This window comes from Lottia gigantea (assembly GCF_000327385.1).
Source record: "Lottia gigantea unplaced genomic scaffold LOTGIsca_74, whole genome shotgun sequence".
NCBI classification, from domain to species: Eukaryota; Metazoa; Mollusca; class Gastropoda; family Lottiidae; genus Lottia; species Lottia gigantea.
The window spans coordinates 1,030,157-1,045,010 of NW_008710478.1; the positions used below are offsets into that span (position 1 = coordinate 1,030,157).

A 14,854-nucleotide genomic window follows, 5' to 3' on the forward strand; every position below is an offset into this window, starting at 1 on the left:
GTCTACATAAGCTAAGAATATTGTACAATTGTTTTCATCTAACACATAGGCTATGTTAGGCTCTAACTCAAGGTAAGTTAAAAACTTTAGATTAGTGGTAAAATTTAACCAACTTGTACCGTTTTTCACAGAGCAGAGTCGCTGTTGATTCACTGTATTTCAGGCCCTTAGTAGTCAATAAATTGAAGCACATTGATTGTGTGTCAAAAGAGACAGCTCAGAATAGTTCTAATTGAAAGAAATGTAAAAGGGGCTATGGTTTCAACCTAACTCTTTCAACTATGTGAAACTTACAGTTTTTTTTTATTTCCTCAATAAGTTAACCTCAATGGAAACTTTTAAAAATTCTATTTCAGATACTGAAATGGCCCTAGACACACTGAAACCCATGGAGATATTACACCTTTACTTTTAAAACAGAGGACGATACAGCTCAATTAGACGTGGTCAAACAAAATGGCCATTTAATGAAATCTGTGAGCATCGTTTTGGATCAGAAGGAAAAGTTCAATCGAGAAAATGCTTGTGAAGTTTTGAACATTCTAAGTAACCTTGGAAACCAAAGAGTTTCAATTCTGATACTGAAATTCGTTGGAGAAAATCCACTGTTTTTCTCTGGAATAGAATTCGTGAAAGCGCTGAAATCATTTTTCAGTGCAAAAAATCAAGATGACGACACTGGTAGCTTGCTGGAAGTTGATGTCGGCTGCCTATGGGTAGATTTGGACAAAGAGTTCTTGGAAATATTGTCAAGCCATCATAAGAATTTGGAATCTTTGAATATCCAGACTGAAATTATGATTTCTAAGGTTCATCCAGCATACATTATGAATTTGCTAGACAATTGCAAACGTTTGAAAAATTTGAGTTTGTTTTATATCAACCTTTCAGACGAGGTTCTAGAGAAGCTGGTAGAAGAAGGCCGTGATCCATTTGATCACCTGTCAATCAAATGTCGTCATCAAGATAACTATAGCAACATAATTTCTAAAAGTTCGTGGAAAACGCTTACTGAAAAATGGCCCAATTTAAAAGTTGAAATTATTTTTGATCCCAACTTCAGCCAAGACAAATTTTCTCAAATTCTGTGCCCGGAAATACCCGTCAATGATGTGAATCTAGAAATGTATTCGGATGTTTCAAAGGAATTGAATTTTATAGCCGAAAATTACCCTCGAACTTTAGAAAATCTTACGGTTTACGCCGAACCATCAAAATACGTCGAAGAATCTTTGATGGCCATTGCTAGAAACTGTCAAAAATTAAGCAGTTTGTATGTTTATTGCACCATTTCAGAGGACGTAACTGAACAGATTTTGGAATTGTATCCTGGTCTTCGTGAAAGCAAGCAGTACCACTTTGGTTAAGTGAAGAATTCATTGATTTTGTGTTTGACCTTCCGACTTACAATGCCACCTGTGTTGACACACACCAATTGGTGTGTTGTATTAACATCGTCACTTCACTTTCACGGAATGCAGCGATTTGGTTGGATTGTACGGCAGCAAATACAGCTTATCATAGCCCTCGACATAAAGACTGAACATTATGGCCTTATTGGCATACTGTTAAAGGGACGGGTAGGCCAATTTTTTTTCTCTAAAACGGGCATTTTTTTTTAGCTAAGCTAATCAGTTATAGTGTTCAAAGCTCACCGTTGAAATTTGATCCGTCGAAATTTGATCCTTCAAATCCCTGTGTGTCAAGAATTATCCGTGTTCTGTTATGCTCTGTGATATATAGAAAAGACATATATAGGAAAAGTGAGTAATTCCTAGTTTGAAGTATTTTTAAAGGAATTATGCGATTTTCGTACATTTCTAGTACTTCTGAAAACTATTTACTTATATTCAAGATTAAAATCAACCCTCCAAAATGGCGCATCTGTCCCTTTAACAGATTTTCTGTAGCGAGCTCCGATTCAATTCGCTCGATTTACAAACTTACGAGATACAAGAAAAGTTACTATCGCAGTCAAAGTATAAGACGAAGTTCGTACTAGCTAGATATTGTGAAGATGGAAGTGTATCTTGACAATGGAAAGAGGCGAGAGAGAGAGCGAGAGAGAGAGAGAGAGAGAGAGAGAGAGAGAGAAGAGAGAGAGAGAGAGAGTATTGGATCGTAGATAGAATGACATTTGCTGCACTCGAATGAAGTCTCGGAGAATATGTATCGACTGCTGCCCTATGACAGTCTCCCCACCCGATGCATATTCATACACAAATATTTTACTGTTTTGTATTTCTTCATGACTAATATTTGCCCAGTTTCTTGGATCCTGTGATTTTAAAGGAACCGTGTAGAATATTGGAACTGATTGATTTATGCTGTCCTGGTTGCTGTCCACCAACAAACACTTCTATTGTACCTGAAACACAGACACTAGGGTTTAAAATTTAAATACTTAATCATAATTATGTTGTGTTGTTACTAATCAAGATATTGACAATAACAGATAAACCAGTCTAGATCTGTATGTCGATCAAAGCAAGCTTATGAGGTGAACATTTGAGTCATTTTGATGAAACCTGGTTCATTCAGACATGTTTGGTGCATGTTGGTTGTTCCAATTTAGTATTATATTGGCCCCATCTTCACATTGCCAAGCTATTACAAACTTAGCCTTATACCTTGACTGCAATAGCCAATAGTCACAGAATGCTGTGATTTAATTGGATTGTAAGAGCCCTCATGAGAAAAACTGTAAACATTACGGCGTATTGTTTACAGACTTTCTGTTCAAGGCTCTGATTAGCTGTATTTGTTAGCTTACACTAGATTTTACAAAGAATGATATATGGAAGGTGGCTATTGTAGTCAAGGTATAAGACGAAGTTCGTAATAGCTTGACATTAATATGTTGTATTGGCCATTGCTCACCGCCAAGCTAACTCATTGCACCATATTTCGATGTATGAAAAACGGAGGACTAAGTGGTATCCAGACATAGAGTAAACATATTTGAGTTACGAAATATTGGGAACCACAGATCTTAATTGATGCTTACCAGGATCTATTTCCCAGCCAGAGTTATCTACCCAAACCGCCATGTTCTCGGCCTTGATGGTAAAATGTATAGTTTGCCGGGTGTGTTTGGGAAAATGGCGTCTGGAGAAATCCACGAGTTGTATTCTGGGAGTTTCGACTCGAGGTTTCACCCATTTAATATAAACTTGAGAAATCTGAAATAAAATAAATGTCAGTCTTACAAGGACAGGTTCGCCATTCGTTTTACTAATCGTCCCATAATTTCAGAAGCGGGAATTTGTTTTAAACAAGCTTATAAGTAACAGTGTTCACAGCCTTCAATGTGTGTCCAGAATTATCTGCACTTATTGACTCGTCGATTTAAGATACTCTGTGATATGTAGAAAAGACATATACAGAAATAGTGAGTAAAATTCCTAGTTTTAAGTATTTTGAAAGGAATTATGCGATTTTCGTTCATTTCTAGTACTTCTGCAGACTATATACATATATTCAAGACTAAAATCAACCCCCCAAAATGACACCACTGTCCCTTTCATATAGATAAGATATTTAAAGGTTAATAATTTATCGTCTGAACTGATTGATAAGGAGTTTTGTGTTTATGTTCACTACTGACCTAATGTCCTTTACTATTGCCAACTTCCAACGGTCGAGAAATATTAAGCGTCTGGTCAGGAGACGATATCACAAGGAATATACGAAGTTGCGAAAGATGACACATATCATTATCACATTTACCTCATCGGCATCAAGTGGTCCCGTATTCTCCAAGACAAAGAAACCTTTAACATCGTGACCGGCCTGAACATCAGTATCCATTGATAGATGGAAGTAATGGAATGTAGTGTAAGAAAGACCATAACCAAATGGATATAACGGCTGGTACGTGATATACCGGTACGTTCTTTCTTTCATGGAATAATCTACCATTGGTGGAACCTACAGAGAATTCAAAGGAAAGAGTCCATTGTTAGGTAGCAGAGCACCAACACGTAGATCCCCTGACCTTCCATAGTTAATGGTACAATAATTGATTGATCCATATGGTGTACCTGAATGTGACAATGTTATCTGATCATGTAGAACTCCAGCATAGTAACTGGTACCAGATGGCATGACCCAAGATGTCCTGAAAGTGACACCAGAGTCACTTTTAAGAGAGATCCAGACCCACATAGGGTATCTATCGGGGATAAAATTCCATATAATGCACAAAAACAAAATATACCAGAGATCAATGGAAGTTTGAAATCCCAGTGAATGTTTCGTTTCAAATTTATGTGAATGCAAGTGCTTCCAATATTTCGTCCGACATTTTGTCAATAGCTCTCCACTCAACTGCAGTTGACGATTATTCTCTTTTACAAGACTTACCTTTTTAAGCTCTGTCATCCAAGTAAATGGAAGTTTACCAGAGAAGACATCCCCGGGATTCTGGTGGACTATGAGACGATGTAGAGCAGTACCAGTAGCTTGTGCAGGATAAAATAGCTCAATAATAGCAGCTACCTTATCATTTCTATCAAATTCCTCGATATCAAACGGTGCTGTGGACATCATTAATAGTACAACCTTGGCATTGTGAGGACCTGGATATATGGAAACGAAAAGGACAACTTTGTGAAACTTTTCTGTTTCTAATTTGGCTAATGAAGATGCAGATGCAGATGGAGATACAGTAGCCTTTGTTTGTCCCATCCTGTTATACGCTTTTTCCTCCGACCTGTATCATTAATAGGGCAACACCTGTTTGTGTATCCCAGATATTTGATGGTCTGTATACCTTCTGAGCTATTGATTCATTGAAGATAGAGCAAAGTATCTGAATACGTACTGTGTTTGATAGCATCTTGTAGAATAGTCAACTGATGACCGGGAAGTTTGATGTCTGCTCTATCTTTACTTTCATGTTCTAATTTATTACCTGTAATATCAAATTAGAAGTCGATATAATATCTAATTAGATCTATACTATGGACATTGTTTCATTAAACAATTAAAGTGTCTTCTGTTCACCCTGTAACTATAAAATAGACTATGAAATTAACAATACTAGTATTATGTATCTAGTTCGATATTTAGCTGGACAGCTGCGCAAATTTTTGGACTAATCATACTTTAGTTTCAGAAACGGGAATTTTTTTAGCTTAGCCAATCAGTAATGGTTTTTACAGCTCACCATCGAAATATGAACCTTCAAATCCATGTGTGTCCAGAATTATCCGCGTTTGAATGTTAAAATGACGACTCGGCATTTTAAGATACTCTGATATATATAGAAAAGACATACATGTATAATTATAGAAACAGTGAGTAAAATTCCTAGTTGTAAGTATCGTTAAAGGAATTATGGGATTCTCGTACATTTCTAGTATTTCTGAAGGCTATTTACATATATTCAAGGCAAAAATCAACCCCTCAAAATGCCACATTGGCCCTTTTAACTCAGCTCATAGCTTCTTCTGGTCAATTGAAGGGTAAATAACGCATTTTAGCTTTAAATTAAACAAGCGCTATCGATTTGTAGAAAAAAGGAAATGTGGCTGCGTACCTAAACCAAGAGCAACAAATACTATCTCAGCATGTTGAACAGCATTTAAAATGGCATGGGAATCATATTTTGTACACGGAGTACCATCTTTACATCCATTCACTGTATGGGTCGTGTGACCTAACTGAGCCAAGCCGTCCTTTATAGATGTAGCGTATTTAGCCATAACCCGAGGGGAATATCCACCAGATTGGTCATTGATATTGTCTCCTTGTGGGCCTACAATCTGAAACAGGGCAATATTAAATTAATATTAAGCAAAAGATATGAGAGCATCGAGATATTGATAAATTATAGCTACGTCGAGACATTCTGAAATATAACCTTTTGTTTTTTCAGAGAGGGCAATAACGAATAATCTAAAAAAAAGTGTTATCTGAAAACAGGACTAGAAAAACAATTATTCAGACTTCTTCGTCCAACAATATCAACTTGTCCGAGTAGATAGTAAGTAATATATGTTTAATAGCGTGGGTGCTGCTAGTAAAATTCTGACCGACTATAAACGAGAAGGTAAACACTAAAGGCCCTATCTACTCCCACATGTTTATCTTGTAAAATATATTGTTTGTCAATAAGTACCAGTTACTTACAGCGATTGTATTGTATTTATGTTTTTTATTCAAGGGTAGAAAATGGTCCTTATTCTTCAACAGTACATAGGACTTCATAGCAGCTTCTACAGCTAGATCTCTATGAGCTTGAGTCTGTATAGAGGAATGGGAAATCTTCCTGTATTTATTGTGCTCAGGTGGATCAAATTCACCTAATCTCATTCTGGTCATCCATAACGGTTTGGCCATGTCTTTTACAAGATCCATGGAAACTTTCCCATGGTTGACAGCATCGGCTGAAAAGAGGGGTTTGTAAATTGGTGAAAAGTGTGTATTTAAATTGGTTATTATTCTACAAAAACCAATACTAGGCTAATGAAAATTGGAGTATTGAGACGACCCCACACAATTAAGCTTTTTGCATAATGACACAGGATGTTTTAGAAAAGAAACACACCATATCACTAACAACATCACAGAATGATGCCCCGTGTGCAATGCCCCTTCTTTTATGATATTCTATGTGGGTACCACAAGTCTAATTCTACTCACCAATTGACAAATAGGCATTGTCTTTACTTGTTTGACAGTTCAAGTTCATTCCACTTTTTAAACCAGCTGCGGCAACCTCTTCATAATTCTTAAAATAGTGATGTTTCTTGACCATATTTTCCATGGCACCACAATCAGCTACCACATAACCTTTAAATTTCCATTCCTTTCTCAGGATATCGGTTAACAGGTATTTATCAGCACAGGCCGGTACACCATTCACTCTATGTTTAGTTAATTTAATATAGATGGTATGAAATGAAAGCATTTTATATTACCTTTTAGCTGCCTTTTTTGAAGAATTAAAGGGATTGTTAAGAAGTTTTCCAGTCTGTTTATGTGTATCGGGGACACCTTTGACCATTTCTGGTTAACTCTTTCTGGAATTGCAGGAACCACAGGCATTGGGCGAAGAATTAGATTTCCCCAAATAGAAGTCAAAGAAATTCCCGATACACATAAAAAGGCTCTTTACAATCCCTTTAAGTCGATACCGCAATTCCAGTGTACATGAAAGAAAAGTAGTTTTTGCGTTCTTTTCTGCATATTCTAAAATTGAAGATGGAAAAAGCTCTTCAGAAATTTCAATTTAGGACTGTTTGTTGTTTCTCTATGTATTTAGTGGAAAACAATGTCAAGACTCTTCGGTATTGAACTGACTATAAGCAACTTTTTAAATTCGATGTTTGTTAGAATATGCCGTATGTCCAATTTAAAATCAGCATGACAATAATGTATGTTTCTAAATATCTTAACAAGTTTGACGTGAAATCGGGATATTGGCATTAATAGTAAATCACCTGTTATAAGCACATAAGACAGAATAACTTCCAGCATCTACACATTTCTTATAGCCTGGTAGAAAGGTGGTACGCAAATCTCGCTCAGTTACCTGCAGAGTTAATAACGCATATTATAAGACACCGGAATACTATCGTTTGATTATGTTATAAAACTATTTTCTCTTGCATAGTGTGTGATTTGTAAATCATACTTAAATTGTATTTCCTTATCGCTTACCCTTGTTAACAATAACCCAAATAAATCATACTGGTATCTATCTATCATTTTCGGTGATGGATCTTATTTAAGCTAATAAGTTATTATCTAAGAGCAGCTTACAAAAAAATGAAAATAACGACTTACATTGGCATTGAAGCCCATTCTACTAACTGGTATATTTTCTGGTCCACCGGAAGTGGTATAATGTTTACAGCTGGCACTGGTCAATAAATATTTCGGATCATCTCCTTGGATTCCTTTAACAAATCGTTCAGCGTAAACTCCACCAAAATAAGGATCTTCTCCCCACGTTTCCTACAATAACAGTTTGACCGTTATCTCAAGAATTATTTCATAAACCGATCACAATACACCATTAAAAAAAACAATAAACATTTTAAGAAATACTGAATTGGAAAAAGCTATGCTTACTGTATAAGTATGCGGTAAGCTATATAGAAATACGTATCGTGTGAAACAAAGTATATGTAATAGAAACACTTATTTGATAAAAACAGAAAACAAAATGTATGACAACTTACTGGGTTACGACCCCATCTTGGATCTCTATGGATGTCCATATTAGGTGAAAAACAGCTTAGTCCTTTGTGGGTGCCATACTTATTCTGGCTCGTCCAAATATTGTTCCAGGCTCTAGTCTCAATAGCTGATGCTCGTGCTACCCGGAACAATAAATCTGAACTGATGAAAAAACAGGAGGGTAACAGTACAAAATTCTAATTTGAGAATATTTATTGTGTAACTAAGCTTTTGCTAAATAGCAACAGCACGACTTTTGAGTTTGAAGACAAGACACGAAATTTGCCATACATCTGCTAAGAGGCTCTATAGTATTAGCATAATTATATATTATATCTTAACATATATAAGCTAAGAAATCATACACAGGGGCACCTCTTGCTTGTGACGATGGCAGTGGCGGCAAAAGGGGGCCACAAAATTTTCCAGGGAGGTGTGGGGGGTTGGCACAGGCTATTCATTCACTATGTAAAATGATAAAAACAATTGAGGGGGGATATAATCTAAAAAATGCGCATTTTTAAAACTTACTCCCAAGCTGCTGCCTGAGCTACCCCACAAGGAAATGATGTAGCTTCATTACCGACTGCACCACGTCCACAGTTCGACCACCACGAATAATGTCCAATCCCTAATCGTTTGATATCGGGAGTTGATCCGGACCCGATAGCCATCTGCTCTGTGTGCTCCTGGAGGGTCAATCTGTTGACCAAATCATCAACTCGCTTCTCCCAAGATAAATTCGTATCTTGGAAGGGAAATTTCTTTCCGTCGAGGATAAAACCTTGCGAATAAGCAAAGAAACACAAACATAGAACACTTAGCACCGTCATCTCTGTAGTGCAGCAAGACGGGTTTAGATTCCTTATCAATTGATCTTTATATATAATCTTTGACTTTATCAAAACCAGATTTCTTATAACCTTAATTTTAACAAAAGTGGTTTATCATTAAGTGGCGGCGCCAGTGGGAGTACAAGGGGGCATTTGCCCACCCCCACTTTCGTTTTAAGAAATATGATTTTTATACGTTTTGCCCAAAAATATGTGTCAGAATGAACCAATTAAATTCAGTTTTTCAAAAATTTTCAACCCTCTCAATCCTTCCAAGACAGGCTTGCGACTTAGACGATTCCACTGGCTGGCGACGCCACTGAAAGGTTTCTTTAGGTGTCAAGGTCTCGTATCACGGTCGCAGGTTCAAATATAGCATAAGTAAGATTCATGCCAAAAATAGTTAAACATATGTCGACAGAACTGGGTGGGTAAAGATCTCTTTCCTGGGGAGACAGTTGTTTTTCGTCCCTTTAGGTGGGTTGGAAAGACTAAGATAATTTGTTATTTCACTCAAAGGTTATTAGCTGAAATGGATTTGAAATGCGGTTACTGGCATTTAATATGTAATTTGCTTGGCGGCAAACAGTAAAGGCCACACAATTTGCACCCCTCCTTATATATCAAGACTAATAAAATATTTATCCCACTGTCAGGATAGGAGGCATATTACAAATACTGTATCATCTTGGACAATACAGTGATCTGAATTTTACTTTTTTATTAACAAACAAGTGGACAATCAACAAACAAATCTCAAGTATCACATAAACAAAATAAAATTCTAAATAGTTTATCTATATATCTCGTGTTTCTTTATTGAGACAATTGTATAAAAGAGTTAAGAGTATAATAATATAATATGTAAATATTGTTTGTAAACTACAAGATCACAAGATTTGAATAATTCAAATAATTGAAACATTAAAAAAATCAACTAAAATATCTCAAGAAAAAAACATCATTCACTCAAACCTGATAATCAATGACACGAAAATATTAATAAAATATAGAATGTGTATTTCAATCTACAAACTGAAAAGTAACAATAACAATAAGTTATATCACTACAAACAGGAAAAAACAATGGTTAATAATAATTTTGATTATCACAGTCAAATATAATATCACAGCACAATTATCATGTATACAAGTATGATTTGAGCAATGTTAGAACTAATCCTAATTGAATAGAGTTCTTCATTATTTTCCTAACAAATTGATGTGCAATTACAAATAAAAAATTTGCCATTTAAAGTTTAATATCACATTCGATCAAAAAACATTAGATCAAAGATATCAAAAACTGTATATATCTAAGTTTCAAAACAATAAAACAAATCAAACTTACAACTAATACCACATCAGAATACTATATTATTTTTTAAAAAGTATAGAATTTTAATTTTTTTTTTTCAATTTTGAGATCCTGATTCTGATATGATTATGTATGTAAAAAATCAATATTCAATCATAAGGAATTAACAAACAGTGATTGTGGTATTTATAAAAATTTGACATGACCACATTAACTTGGAGCTAGTTTTTTTGGTTCCTCCTGGGGTATTGTAAGATGTAGAGGTGTGGCTGGTTTCCAGGATTCCAGTTTTTCTACTGTTGTAATATCTTCTTTGAGTACTCTTTCCTTTTCTTTTCTCTCAAAACTATTACTGAAAATATAATATAACTCATCCTAAAAATCATCCTAACTTAAAATCCTAGAACAGTTGGATCTGAAACATTCCTAATCCTATCAGGCGGCGCTCAACATACCTTTTGTAGGTTTAAGAGAGCGCTAGTTATGGTCTTCCACCTTGAAAATTATCTAAAGTGAGAAGACAGAGGATACATCTACAAGTGAAAGTAGAATAAATTTTTCATATATAACGTACAAAATAAAAAGGACTTACTGATCTATTGGAGGTAAAGTCTGTAATGGTATAAATGTTAGTGGTTTCATACTAGATGCCTGAGAACTGAAAAATAAATGACAAATTGTACTCAGATATGTTACCCATTTACATGTAAATAAATTATACTGCCCCATTATAATGAAAATATACTTAAGACAAAAATTTCGTATGGGTTTTTAGAAATATCAATTGGACAAATATCATTAAATCTACAGCCTATTTGTTTTATATTGTGAAATTTTCTGAACAATATCCATAAGTTAAGTGTATAGATTAGGGTCATGTTTGTGTGAAAAATCCACAGATTTTTGCATCTATTATGTAGTTCTTCCTAAAAACCAAAGAAACTAACTCACCCAAACTGTACAATAGGTCTTGTGGAACCTTCGAAATGGAAATTTGGTGAATATTCTACAACTTGGTAGTTTTTATCTCCAGCTGAGGCTTCTGGTATCTGATTTCTCTTGTCTATAGCCCAATCTAGAATAGAATATTATACAGAATATCACAAGAGAGAAATCAATTGGGATGTGGGATTTTTCAGTTTGTCATAATTCTCAGAAATTCACAGAGTTTACTTATATACTTATTCATATTCCATTTAAGGATATAGGTACATTTTATTTCAAACCTTAGTCAGTTTTGAATGATTTTTACACAATAAGCAATAGTAGACCCTTTTTTTTTTACCAATCATACTCATAATCATGATCTCAGAAACTGGAATTTTTTAGCAAAGCTAACCAGTAATAATTATCTGCGTTTGAATGTTAAAATGACAACTTGTCAATTTAAGATACTCTGTGATAAATAGAAAAGATATATAGAAATAGTGAGTAAAATTCCTACTTTGAAGTATTTTTAAAGGAATTATGTGGTTTTTGTACATTTCTAGTACTTCTGAAGACTATTTGCATATATTCAAGATTAAAATCACCTCCCCCAAAATGGCACACCTGTCCCTTTATTTGTAAATAAAGTAGATTGCTCCTGTTTGTTTTGAATTGTTCCTAAATATGGGCACAAATATCCTTGTCAATGGCTGATACAATTCTTTTCTTCTCACCTTTTCTATTTTTACCAAATAACATTGAATGTGACAACTCTCTTTCTGAAGTCATTGTAGCTTTATGGGAGCCGTTAAAATAACAGCGTAATCCAACACGATGATGATCAGGGTCTAACAACCACTCTGTATTACTACGCCGGTATGTAACTAGAAATAGAAATCAGGTACACTGAATTAAACACAGGCAAAATAAATATCAAATAATACAATATTGGAGTTTTAGCAGTGAATGAAGGCCTGTATATTAAATGGTTTGAGTACCAAGAGCTCAGTTAAGCTCCACTGTTTGAAAACTTGGCCATAATAAACATTTAATCGAAATATGAAACATCCAAAATTAAGAACTATCTCACACTCACAGCAATTAACTGATACTCTGGATTACACTATAGATCTTACTGATTGATATAAAATATCTTATAAACATTCTATGACATCACAATAAGATGATCTCACAATATCATATCCTTCAAAACAGTGTATCAGGGGTACATATTTAAAAGCAAAGACAGAATATTACTAACTGTAGAATACTTCAATAGGTTCAAAATATTTCACAGACCTAGCTTAAAAGGGGCACTAGCTACTTCTTAGAATGAACAAAATAAGCATTTTTCAATAATTACTTGCAGTTAAATAGATAATTACCTAGTTTTATGGATTTATTGCATTATAGAGGGATTCTGTTGTATAGTTAAGACACCAAGTTAGTCCACTGGTGAATAAAATACAATCTAATCTTATTGGCAAAGTTCAAGAATATATATTTTATTATCATTCTAAGAGGTAGTATTCCTTTAACTAAGCATTTCTTACTAATCTATTGACTTTGTTAAATATCATCCAAGACAATAATAATCTATTGTAAATAATACTTACAAGGGTAGGCTCTCATTGATTTCCAGTTATTCTCCCAGATTTCCATGGCTGGATATTCTTCTCTTTGAGGATGGGGAATGTACCTTAGTTTAGATTCCCAGTCTGGACCACATCTAAAATAGAATCAATACTTCTCATAGCTGGTGAAATGTATCTTTCTTAATATCAAACTATTATTCATATGTTCCTTATTAAAGTGAGCGTCTGCCACTCTTAGACATGAAGTATAGGTTAGCCATTGTGTGTCATCCAATGTTGATCAAAATTGAAATTTGATGACATTTCTTTAAGCTAAATACAATCTATCAATAGCTATGGGGTAATTCAATAGTCTAATTACCTATTTTTTTGAAAATCCATTATCTGATTTATATAAAAGTGTAGAAAATGTAAAACTCAAAGTGTTTCAAGTTTCAATGTCAAACTCAAATCAAACAGTTATTAATTAAAATAGTACAAGTATAAGACTTACTTTGAATACTCTACTTGTACACTTTGAGCGTGTGGTCTAGTCCAGTCTCCTGATGGACCATGTCCATGTGGTATATATCTCCTACCAGTAGGTTTAAATATAGTTTTATCTGGTGTGTGTTGGATATGAGGATAATGTCTTTTCTCTCTCTCTGAAAATTATACAAATATCAAGTTACATGTAGATCTATGTTATAGTTTTTTAAAATTTAGAATCATAAATATTTCTTTCCCCTCTTCAAAATATTTTATCACATGCCATTTGTCATAAAATCATATTTACAAATAATATATGGCCATCTTAGACTTTCAATCAGTAATATTTTAGAAATAATAACGAAAATCATGGGCGTGATGCGATTTTGTAAGATTAAAACTCTTTCTTTGCAATGTTGATCAAACACTACAGAGTACAGTAGTAAAAATAGGCATTTCTCGAGCTGTCCATCATATTTACCTCTTTTGCCAGGTTTTCCTACTTCAGTTGTTACATGAAGCATCTTTGATGATTTTAGTTTTTAAAAAAATACCATAAACTCTCAAAAAAAGACCTTCACATCGGAAAGAAAACCACTTTCATTTCAATATCGATGAAAACGTAAACAAAGACGCCATGACAGTCACGTGATGTAAACGTCGCTAAGGACTAGCCAATCAAATTACGGGCACCTGCTAACTTCCGTTGAGTATTCAGTGACAAATTTCGTTTACAAATAAATTAGTACTATAAGTATAATCGGTGATACGCTATTTTTGAAAAATCGCTATGTACATACGGACTCATCGGGTTGCACAAAAGTGACTACATTTATTTGATCCCTAATTATATCGCACCTCCCTGTGCTAATTATTAGAGTTCTGCAATTCATGTTACCTTCCTAGCACTGGCTATATCTTTCTGTGCATTGAACTTATAACTTACCAAATCAAACTAAACCAAGGACTACCAATCAACAAGAATTACCCTGATCAGAACAAGTTTAGAAGAATGAAGGAGATCGAGTAACTCATGCTACACCATCCAGGGTCGAGTTTCACCGCCATGTCATTCGACCCGACCAGATCTAACGAAGAATCAACAACCAAACCAACAACACAGAGTCATCCAATTTGAACCAATCCAACTACCAACTACTACGACTACCAACAACTACCTAGTTTGCGATATCAGCATCCGCTGGAAGCAAACGTTAACTTGTCCTCTACCAACCAATCACTTATAATTTTAGAGCAAGGACATAGTATCTTGCCGCAATCTTTCAAACAGGTGCCTTTTTAAGCCCATAGACAAAATGCAAAATGCACTTATACTGTTTGCTAAGACTGGTTTAGTTGTCAGCTATGAGCCCTTGGCAACAGGTAATATAACAATATTAACCAGTCATAGCTCTCTTATTTAGATACAATAATGCTAGTTTTGGATTTCTGAAATGGCCCAGGTTGGATGGATTTAAGATTTTTGACATTTTGATGTAAGTTTACAGTACAGGAGATACATT

At 34.7% G+C, this 14,854-nt stretch overlaps 3 protein-coding genes across 3 annotated transcripts; 1 reads left to right on the plus strand and 2 right to left on the minus strand.

Moving 5' to 3' along the window:
- Positions 1-389: 389 nt before the first annotated feature.
- Positions 390-1,367, plus strand: LOTGIDRAFT_131489 (hypothetical protein; the record flags this gene model as incomplete). The annotated part of the gene is made up of 1 exon (XM_009066237.1): positions 390-1,367. A coding segment is annotated over one exon (978 nt), but the record flags the coding sequence as incomplete, so codon positions are not given.
- Positions 1,368-2,225: 858 nt separating this feature from the next.
- On the minus strand, positions 2,226-9,025 carry LOTGIDRAFT_236077 (hypothetical protein; the record flags this gene model as incomplete). The annotated part of the gene is made up of 13 exons (XM_009066238.1): positions 2,226-2,368; positions 3,008-3,182; positions 3,730-3,930; positions 4,366-4,580; positions 4,826-4,915; positions 5,171-5,257; positions 5,543-5,768; positions 6,136-6,392; positions 6,649-6,872; positions 7,449-7,540; positions 7,795-7,965; positions 8,193-8,352; positions 8,722-9,025. Coding segments are annotated over 13 exons (2,318 nt in total), but the record flags the coding sequence as incomplete, so codon positions are not given.
- A 1,423-nt stretch (positions 9,026-10,448) lies between these two features.
- Positions 10,449-13,969, minus strand: LOTGIDRAFT_204677 (hypothetical protein). Its single transcript, XM_009066239.1, has 7 exons — positions 13,813-13,969; positions 13,357-13,507; positions 12,885-12,997; positions 12,003-12,152; positions 11,293-11,416; positions 10,934-10,999; positions 10,449-10,693 (listed from the first exon to the last, which is right to left on the minus strand). The coding sequence occupies exons 1-7, from the start codon at positions 13,853-13,855 to the stop codon at positions 10,552-10,554; spliced, it is 789 nt and encodes a 262-aa protein (XP_009064487.1). The 5' UTR covers positions 13,856-13,969; the 3' UTR covers positions 10,449-10,551.
- Positions 13,970-14,854: the final 885 nt, after the last annotated feature.

Coding starts and splice junctions, on each gene's coding strand:
- LOTGIDRAFT_204677 (XM_009066239.1), bottom strand. CDS start 13,855: ATGCTTCATGTAACAACTGAAGTAGGAAAACCTGGCAAAAGAG. Junction 13,508..13,812: donor AGGAAAACCTGGCAAAAGAG/GTAAATATGATG, acceptor TATAATTTTCAG/AGAGAGAGAAAAGACATTAT. Junction 12,153..12,884: donor ATCAATGAGAGCCTACCCTT/GTAAGTATTATT, acceptor TTCTATTTCTAG/TTACATACCGGCGTAGTAAT.